This window comes from Prunus persica, chromosome G2 (genome assembly GCF_000346465.2).
Source record: "Prunus persica cultivar Lovell chromosome G2, Prunus_persica_NCBIv2, whole genome shotgun sequence".
Taxonomy (NCBI): domain Eukaryota; kingdom Viridiplantae; phylum Streptophyta; class Magnoliopsida; order Rosales; family Rosaceae; genus Prunus; species Prunus persica.
In genome coordinates, this window is record NC_034010.1 from 1,201,640 (window position 1) to 1,211,310 (window position 9,671).

The 9,671-nt window shown below is 35.7% G+C and overlaps 1 protein-coding gene across 1 annotated transcript; it reads left to right on the forward strand.

The window, feature by feature from the left end:
- LOC18786207 (pentatricopeptide repeat-containing protein At1g76280) lies at window positions 593-9,574 on the forward strand. Its single transcript, XM_007219430.2, has 14 exons — window positions 593-1,122; window positions 1,231-1,291; window positions 1,438-1,495; window positions 1,804-1,997; window positions 2,467-2,574; window positions 2,780-2,962; window positions 3,402-3,923; window positions 4,284-4,379; window positions 4,516-4,689; window positions 6,157-6,384; window positions 7,506-7,649; window positions 7,754-7,942; window positions 8,528-8,647; window positions 8,762-9,574. The coding sequence occupies exons 1-14, from the start codon at window positions 1,109-1,111 to the stop codon at window positions 9,164-9,166; spliced, it is 2,496 nt and encodes an 831-aa protein (XP_007219492.2). The 5' UTR covers window positions 593-1,108; the 3' UTR covers window positions 9,167-9,574.

The following is a 9,671-nucleotide window of genomic DNA, read 5'->3' on the forward strand; positions in this document are numbered from 1 at the left end:
CCTAAGAAGAATATTCGTGTTTCCAAGGAAAAACCAAGCTTACCCCTTCGACATAAGAATTAAAAAGAGTCATAAAAGAAAAAAAAGAAAAGAGGCAATCCCAGCAGCCCCACGGCTGAGCTTCCACTCCCATCTCTGCCCCCTTGTCTCCCTCACTCTTTCGATTTGTTATATGAAACTTCACTCTCTTTCTCTTACCCCATTGACAAATCTTTCATTTTAATCATCTCCTTTTCTAGCCAAAAAAAAATCTAACTTCACCCAAAAAAATTCAAGCCATAACCAGAATACAAAACCAAAATTTTCCAAGCACATACATGGATATGAATACGGCGACACAATTCAACACGACATAGAGATATGGAAAATCATTAAAAACTAGGATACGTCATAGATACGGTTATTAACAAATATATATCTTAAAACAAATTTTGAATATATAAAAATTATAAATATAGGCCTGTAAAATGGGCCTAAAAACTAGCATTTTGGGCTTTCTTTTCTGATTCTTTATATTTTTTTAGGCCTGTATAGCTTTTTTCCACCCAACATATCATTACCCAAAGCCCATTTTAATACTATTACTTAAGACCCAAACCCATAAACAGATCTATGTGAAAAAAAATATTACAAATCCTGTTTTAGCAAACGACGTCGTCACTTGAGATAATAAAAAGTAGGTCAGTCGACATCATCTTCTTCCTCGCGCGCGCTGATCTCTCCCTCTCTCTCCCTCTCTCTCTTCACACGCAGCGCCCAGGGTCTCCTCAACAACCCCTCAACGGCAAACTTCGTCCGGAGTAACGTTTCCGGAAAGTCAGACACTCGTGTCCGGAATGTCGGATACACATATCGGTTAGTCAACTAACCTATATACGTATCCGATGCGTATGGGACCGTATCCAAACGAGTATCCGATACGGGATACGCCACTAAATTGGCGTACCCATGCTTCATAGTTGACTAACTTTTTTCCCAAAATCGAATCTTTGCCTCACAAACACTGGGAATCCGCGTGAAACTTTGAAGAAAAAGGAACTTGGTTGTCCAGTACACCATGAAAGAAAGCATTTTGAGCATATACCATAGGTTTTGAGCGGCCCTGACCATGCACAGACCTCTGTAAGTACATTGTAGTTGAACATGAATTTATACTGCATCAGCATAACATGACCTTGTTCACATTCCTACTTTTTTTATTTTTTTGTTATTTTTTATTTTTTTTTACAGAGCGAGGGTTCCATTGCGGTCAATTGCAGATTCGCTTTTTAAGTCACAACCACAATACCATGTATGTTTTTATAATATATATATATATATGTATATGGTTTCTGGGAAAATTTCGTTAGAGAAACGAGTGGAAGTAGAATTCTAATTTTCTTGTTATCTTTACTATCATTGTTATATTCTGCCTCAATATCAGTATTGTTTTTGCAGGGACGAAGAATTGGTCCCGACAGATTGGAGTATTCTCGAACTCTTACAACCTCAAATTGTAATGTTTCAAAACTCTTCAACTTGTGCGGGGTACCTAGATTAGTAAATATGCATGTTTTGTAGAATGTATAGGTGCACTGTACCTATCAATTACTCGTTAGTATCTTCGTAGTCAAATCAAGCTTCAGCTGCAATTGTTAAAATTTCTTATAAAGAAAATTCAATTATTTCTAGTTGGCTTGACATATTTTTCTTCTCGTTTTCTTAGCCCTGGTTATATCTTGAAGCAGGATAAATGTGCAGACCATTTACTTTATGTTTTTACAGTAACCTTTGGTTAATTTGAATGCGAGATGATAAATGCAGGTCATGAAGTTTCGTGGCACAGCGCAGAATCAATTACCAGGTCCATGCAGATGCAAATTGTTGATGCACTACGCTTGGGTGAGAGAGGCCAAGCTTCCAATCTGCTTTTGAATCTTGGCCATGGGAATGATTCATTAAGAGCTGATGATTTCATCTATATTCTTAATTACTGTGCTAAGTCACCTGATCCATTGGTAAGCTGAAGAACATGCAATTAGTTGAGACACACTGTGTATGCGTGTTTATGTGTCTGATTCTACTATGTATTGTTTAAGTAGGTTGATTTGTTTTGTTAGTGTTTAATCACACCATTTAACCTATATGTTTGACATACATAAGATTGAGTTCACTGGTGTGTTAGCTGAGATAATGAGAGTTAGTGCATTTGAGTTGTTGATATTTGTGCCTGATTATGGTAATGTGAAGAGTGTCAAAGGAAAACCTAGCAAACTATATATGGACACTTTCTGTGCAATGAACATGTTTATATCGGTAGGATCACATTGCCAATTTTATTTGACTTAAATAACTTTCGGAAAATGCCATTGAGAAGGTAAGGATGGAGTCCTACAATTTTTCTGCCAGTAAATAGTTGCTTTTTGTAGGTACCTAGTCTCAGTGTCTTAGTGTATCTTATTTGGCAGTTGTTTCCTTTTCATGCAGTTTGTAATGGAGACTTGGAGAATAATGGATGAAAAAGAGATTGGCCTGAATAACATATGCTCTTTGCTTATGGTGCAATCTCTATGTAAAGGAGGATATTTGGAGGAGGTAGGATTCATGCTATATACTTAAAAGGTATTATCTGGCTAGCTTAGTCAGCTGGTAACAGTAAAACTATCTTGTTAGGATTACTGTAATATTATTACTGTAGTTATCAGAACCACCATTAAGATGCAACCACACTTTTACCATCATTCTTTGTCAGTTGTTAATATTTTAATATTCTTGTGTCCACGTGTTGTTCTTTGATCAGGCATTTAAGTTGATAAATTTCCTTGGAGAAATTCCGGGCATCCATCCGGTTCTACCTATCTACAACAGTTTCTTAAGGGCTTGTGCCAAAATGCAGAGTATAAAAAATGCCAATCAGTGTTTGGACTTGATGGAGCGTCAAATGGTGGGGAAGAATGAAGTTACATATTCAGAGCTTCTCAAGGTATGTAAAGCAAATCGGTTTTGTATTTGTTCAAATATTATTTCGTTCCTCTTTTCTAACATGAGAATTGGTTTGGGTGACTCCTGTAATGTATTTAGATTACTATTAAACTCCCCATTCATCATTTGTGTTATACTGCTTCAATGTGCTTGTAAGTGGATAAGGGGATCAGTTTTAATTTCTAAGTGAAGCCCCAACTATAGCATTAAACTTTTCAATCAAAATTAGGTCTGGGACTACACTGTTTGATTGACATTTTTCTCTTTGATGATGATGATGTGCTGCTCTCTTGAATATTTGCAATGTCCGTATGGTGATGTGAATAGTTTTCCTTGTAGTTCACTTTTACCTTGCATTTTGTGAAATATTGACAGTGGACCAATCTATTCTAAAGTTATTTGGGTCATTGATATTTACTCTGTATTTTCATTTCTTTCAGCTTGCAGTTTGGCAGCAAAACCTGCCTGCGGCCCATGAAATTTGGAAGGATTATATCAAATGCTACAGTCTGAGCATTATTCCTCTACGGAAGTTTATTTGGTCTTTTACTAGATTGGGAGATTTAAAATCTGCGTATGAGAAGTTGCAATATATGGTGGCTTTAGCCATCAGGGGAAACACTTATGTTAATAGAACTTCGGAAGGAAAGTTGTATTCGTCAAGATTAGACATTCCTATACCTTCAATCTGTGAATTAGACTTGAAGAAACTTGATTTGGAGGAGAATAAACATTCCATTCCTTCCATATACTGTGAGAATTTGGATGACCATGCTGTTAATGCAGATCAGTGCACTACTTTTGGCTTGGGAGTTGGAGAAGTTGAAAATGTTGGAATGGATATGCTTGATATACATATAAGCCAGCCTGTTATGAAAATTTTGAGATGGTCGTTCAGTGATGTTATTCATGCTTGTGCACGATTAAGAAATGGTGGCTTGGCAGAACAGTTGATCCTACAAGTATAATAACCTTTCTGTAGAAGCTTGTGTTGGTTTGTGTAATATATTACAATGTCTAGAATTTTCCTTTTTATGTGCTAATCTTACATATGGTACCTTCACTGAATATGATATTCCTTCTTTTCTTTTTTCTGGAAAAGAATGCTAAATATGATATTCTTGTTTGGAGAACAATGTAGTTATAAGCTTCAGAAGTTTAGTGTTGTATGTTTTGATTGTGATGCCTATTTTCTTTGTGGATTTCAACCTTTTGGTTTAGTTATGTGATTCTCTATCCTGCCCTTGTTTATTTATTTATTTATTTTGTACCTCGTTCAGATATCATCTTATGACATACTAAAGGAGCCCATTTTTGTCTAGATGCAAAAATTTGGGTTGCAACCATCAAGCCATACATATGATGGCTTTGTCAGAGCAGTTACTTCTGAGCGAGGTTTCAGTAGCGGAATGGAAATTGTAAGTTATATCGGTTTATTGCATAGGCCAATAATCTTAAAGAAACCGATCTTGCAATTGTTGGCAATGTATTTTGTGCATTTTGGTTTTGTTTTTAATTAGAGATTTTTGCGACATTGTTGTTATCCTTCTGCAGTTAAGAATTATGCAGCAGAGAAATTTGAAGCCGTATGATTCTACTCTGGCAAACCTTTCTATAGGTTGCAGCAAAGTGCTAGAATTGGATTTCGCTGAGGCTCTGCTGGTTCAAATATCTGAATGTTCATATCCACATCCTTTCAATGCTTTTCTTGCAGCATGTGACACAGTGGTGAGTCATATTTTATAGAACTGAATTCTCATATCAGAAAATTTTCTTTTATGTGGCTTTGTTAATTTATAAAATTAGAATCCACCAGAAAATAGGTAGTCTATGATGTAGGGTGCTGACCCTGGTCTCTATACAAAAGAAAAGAAAAGAAAAGATCCTGGTCCCTTAACTTTTTGAATATCTTCAAAGAGTAAGAGTAGAGTTAGTTGGATGCTAATTTAAGAGATTTAGTTATGGTTTTCAATATTGTAAATGTTTGGAAGAGCTTTGTTTGAGTTATGCTTCTTCATTCTTGTTCTCATAGGTAATGAATATGTCTGGCTCTAATAATAGGAATTATGTAACTTGGGCATATTAAAACTCAGTATATATGCTAGCAGAGGGCAGCATGATAGAAGTATCAATGAGGATCAATGTTTTAAATAACGCGCCTTTGGCGCGCTTTGTGGTGCGCCTCTTGGCGAGGCGGTCGGAATTTGCCTCGAGGCACAGCTAAGTCACCAAAAGTATATGCTTTTCGACTGAGGCGTACTCCTTTCTTCAAGGCTTACGCATTCCCTTAGAGGTGTAAGCCTTTTAGGAAGAAGATGACTCAGAAAAACAATGTTGTTTGGCCTGGGATTTGAAAACCCAACAATAAAAAAAAAAAAAAAAACATTTTTGGCATCTCTGAGGTGATTTTCTAGTGTTTTCTCCAGCATCATAGTGGCTAGAACCACAGTTACTGAATTCGAGATGTAGTGGGAGAGCCATAGAGAGGGAGCCGTGGAGAGAGAGAGCCATGGGAGCTTTTAAATTGGGTCAGAAGTGGAGAGGAAGACATCGGGTCCTTCAATTTAATAAAGAGAGTGGGTGTTTCGAAGCACTGTTGGAAAAAGGCTCGGGTCTTTCAAAGACCCTTTAAACTTCCAACAACTTTACCATGAAATAAATAACAAAAATAATTAACTATTTAATCTACGTATTTAATAGATTACAAAGAACAAATTACATATTCAAAGTTCTTTTCAAGGCACAGTTCTTTCAAAGACCCTTTAAAGCCTTCTTTTTAATAATAGATTACGTATTTAATTTAGTTAATCTTCTATACACTTTGTTTTTTTATTTATTTATTTATAATATTTTATATATATGAGTATTTAATAAGTAATAAATAACAAATATATATTATACTATTTATTTGTAAGTATCATGCTATTTTTTCACTATAATATGTATTTTCATATATTTTTTATTATGCTTTGAAATGCCTAAAAAGCTTATGCTTCGAGGCTTACGCCTCGCCTCACGGGAGGTAACGCTTTAGCGATTTAAAACACTGATTAGGATATGTTTTTCTGTTTTCTTATTTTCGTCATCTTATGAAAGTTTCATCTGTTTTATGCTCAGTTTTACTTCTCCAGCGCTTGGAAGCTTTTTTCATGTTTGTCTCCAGTAAATTCAAATATTGTTGCATGAACTATGCAGGATCAACCTGAACGAGCAGTGCAGATGTTGGCTAAAATGAAACAATTAAAAGTTGTGCCTGATATTAGGACATACGAGCTGCTGTTTTCGTTATTTGGTAACGTGAATGCCCCATACGAAGAGGGCAACATGTTGTCACAGGTGGATGCTGCTAAACGCATTAATGCTATAGAAATGGATATGGCGAGATATGGTATTCAGCACAGTTATTTATCAATGAAGAACTTGGTAACCCCCTACCCTCATGTATACTTCCTTTTAGTTTAGAGAATGAAATGGAGTATTGATAGGTGGCATATTCCTGCCTCTGATTGACAAGGGTCATTGGTATGTATATGGTGGGATACAGTATGGAATTTGTCTTCTGCTTCCACTGTACAACATAAGCATTTGTTAGTATCCTCTTTCATTTTATCTTTTTATCTTTTTTTAATTATCGATTTTATTTATTTATTTTACACGGGTTCCTTAGTATCTGCTATGGTTAAGATGGTTATTATCTATGGAAACACTGCATGAAACATGGTGCATAGTTTTTTCATATAAATCTTAAGAATATCAGCATCTGATAACTGGACTGCACAGTTAGAAAATTTTATGGTCTGATAGGTGACTGGAGAAAATCTTGCGTATTTTACATGGTTTATTAAACAGTTTAAGTAAGATAATACAGATTCTCCATTCAAAATGAAGGTATAAGAAGCATGAATATATACACTTTTTTCATTAAAATTTATATACTAACTTCATCTTTCACCTTTGTGGCTGTTAGTTTCGCTTGCAGCTAAGGAGAAAGGGAACAATGGATACTGTGATAGAATTTTACTTGGTGTAGTAAAAAATTGTAGCTGTGTGCGTACAACACTAATTCCAATTATTTAAAGATGTACGTCATATGCATGATTACTTTTTCGAGGATATTGTTTCCATGCCTCTTAGGCCCGGTATCTGTAGTATTTCCTTGAGCTTGCACATCAAAGCTTGTGGAAAAAGTTTTAAAAAGGAGAACATACACCATCTACAGAAGGAAGATAAATTATGGTGTTTAAAAACTTTCGTGTGCATGCAGGGAGTTTCACTCATGACTTCTTATTTTTGCATAAATATTGATTGATTATTTGAGATCAATATACAACTTGTGTTGTCTTCTAGAAGCTTATTTGCTTGGAAACAGTAAAACTTGTGTTCTTTGTACCAGCTTCCTTTCTGCAACATGCCACCAAGGGGTCTGTCGTTATTTTATTTATTTTTCCTTATCTAGAACCCTACTCTAGCATTCTTTCCTTTTCTTTTCCTTCTTTTCCCGTCCCACTAGCCTCATCTATAACATTCAATTTTTGTTTTTCCAGTTGAAAGCGCTTGGAGCAGAGGGGATGATAAGAGAGCTGATCCAGTATTTGGACGTTGCAGAGAATATATTTTGTCGTAATAACATTTATCTGGGAACACCTATTTATAATACGGTGCTGCATTCACTTGTTGAGGCTAAGGAAGTAGGTGTTTTCATCACCATTGGTTTTCCTTTCATTTGCAACTTCATGATATGTGAAATATTGGACCAGTGTTCATCTACTTTTCTCTTTCTGATTTCATGCAGAATCAAAGGGCAATTAAGATATTTAAAAATATGAAGTCATTTGGTTTCCCGGCAGATGCTGCGACTTATCATATAATGATTGATTGTTGTAGCATTCTAGGATGTTACAGATCTGCTTGCGCATTGGTCTCCATGATGTTGCGAGATGGCTTTTATCCACTAACAGTGACTTACACCATTCTCATAAAGGTAGCTTTAATATTATGATTACTCAGGCTGAATTATCATGCATCTTGGGAAACTGCTACCATTTGTGTATGTGATCGAAAAGTGTAATTTTTCCAACTCTTGTTGTGCAAACTAGTCATTTTAGTTCTGCTTTGTTTACATAAAAACCCCTTCCTTCATCCTTCTTCATGCTTTTTTATTATTATTATTTTTTTCTGACTAGAGTATTTGCAATATATGAATGCACTTAATTTCTTCTTCTTCTTTCTTTTCTTCTTTTTTTTTTTTTTTGGGTCTGAGAATGCACGTCATTTCAAGTTGAATAGATAAGCTATAGAAATTATTCGATAGCCCATTGCATGATGACATTTTTGGATGAAGTAAGAACTCTTACAAAAAGAGAATTTTTTGTTGTCCTCATAAGTTTCATTTATGGAAAGTTCAAATATTTATAAAGATATTTAAATGAAGACAATTAGTGAGTTCATTTTTTAAAAATGAAAAAGAAAACAGAAGGGAAGTTACATTTTTGTCTTCTCTGAAATATAAGTAATTTAATTAAAGATGATGACTTTGAGGAAGATGTTGAATCTTGTTTTGTTCCAGATTCTGTTGGAAGATGATGACATTGAGGAAGCATTGAATCTTTTGGATCAAGCCAGTTCAGAACGCAATGAACTTGATACCTTGCTATTTAATACCATTCTTGAAAAAGCCTGTGAAAAGGTATCTCATAAGATGGTTCTCGATATACATGATTATAATTTGATCAACCACAAAAATTGTGGTTGCATTATTTGTTAGTAATATATTTTTCTTTTCCCCTGCAATAAATGTCAGGAAGTGATTGAGGTAGTTGAATTTGTCGTTGAGTGGATGCACCAAGAAAAAGTCCAGCCGGATCCAGCGACCTGCCATTTTGTTTTCTCTGCATATGCCAACAGTGGTTTTCACAGCACGGCCATGGAAGCACTGCAGGTTTTGAGTATGCGCATGATATGTGAAGAAGATGGCAGCTTTCCAGAAAAGGCAGAATTTGAGGATGACTTCATCTTTGCTGAAGACTTGGAAGCTGAATCACGAATAGTACAGCTTTTTAAAGATTCTGAAGAGAACCTTGCTGTTGCCCTTTTGAATCTAAGATGGTGCGCTGTGCTTGGCTTCCCAATTTCATGGTCACCTAATCAAAGCCCATGGGCCAGAAGACTGTCATCTAACTACACTGCCAGGAAAGGAGCCACCTAATCACGGTATATATATAGATGGCATTATGACTCCAGTGAATTTCCCTTTATTATTATTTTTGGTTGTGGTCGGACGAAGCGCAAGGCCTCCTCAGGAAGAAGGGAGAGGGTGAGAGGCACAGATGAGGTCTTGATCTTTTACAGCTGATTTTTTAGATTTGTATTAGGCTAGGATATTTGAGAAAATTAGGGGATGCCCTTTTATCTTTTTTGGTTCATTACGTTATTTTGTAAGCTACTGCTTTGTATATTTAAAAGGTGAAATCGTGCTGCAGTTCTCTAAACAAGATCAACTGTGCCTAGGAGGAGGCGGCGGCATGTTTTGTTGTTAATTTAACAAAAAAAACACAAAAAAGCATTGATATTTTCTTTATGCTTTTATTCTTTAGCAAGTATGCTTTGACCGCTATCTTCTGTTGTCATTGTACTTTTGTTATGGTTCAAATCAGTGATGCCGGTGCGGTATGAATCCGCAAGGGAGGAGGCATTTTCTCCGCAGCATAGAA

Bases quoted from the DNA above. Each gene is read 5' to 3' on its own strand.
- LOC18786207 (XM_007219430.2), top strand. The intron at 7,943-8,527 runs GTAGCTTTAATA...GTTTTGTTCCAG, and splicing joins CTTACACCATTCTCATAAAG to ATTCTGTTGGAAGATGATGA. The intron at 8,648-8,761 runs GTATCTCATAAG...AATAAATGTCAG, and splicing joins TTGAAAAAGCCTGTGAAAAG to GAAGTGATTGAGGTAGTTGA.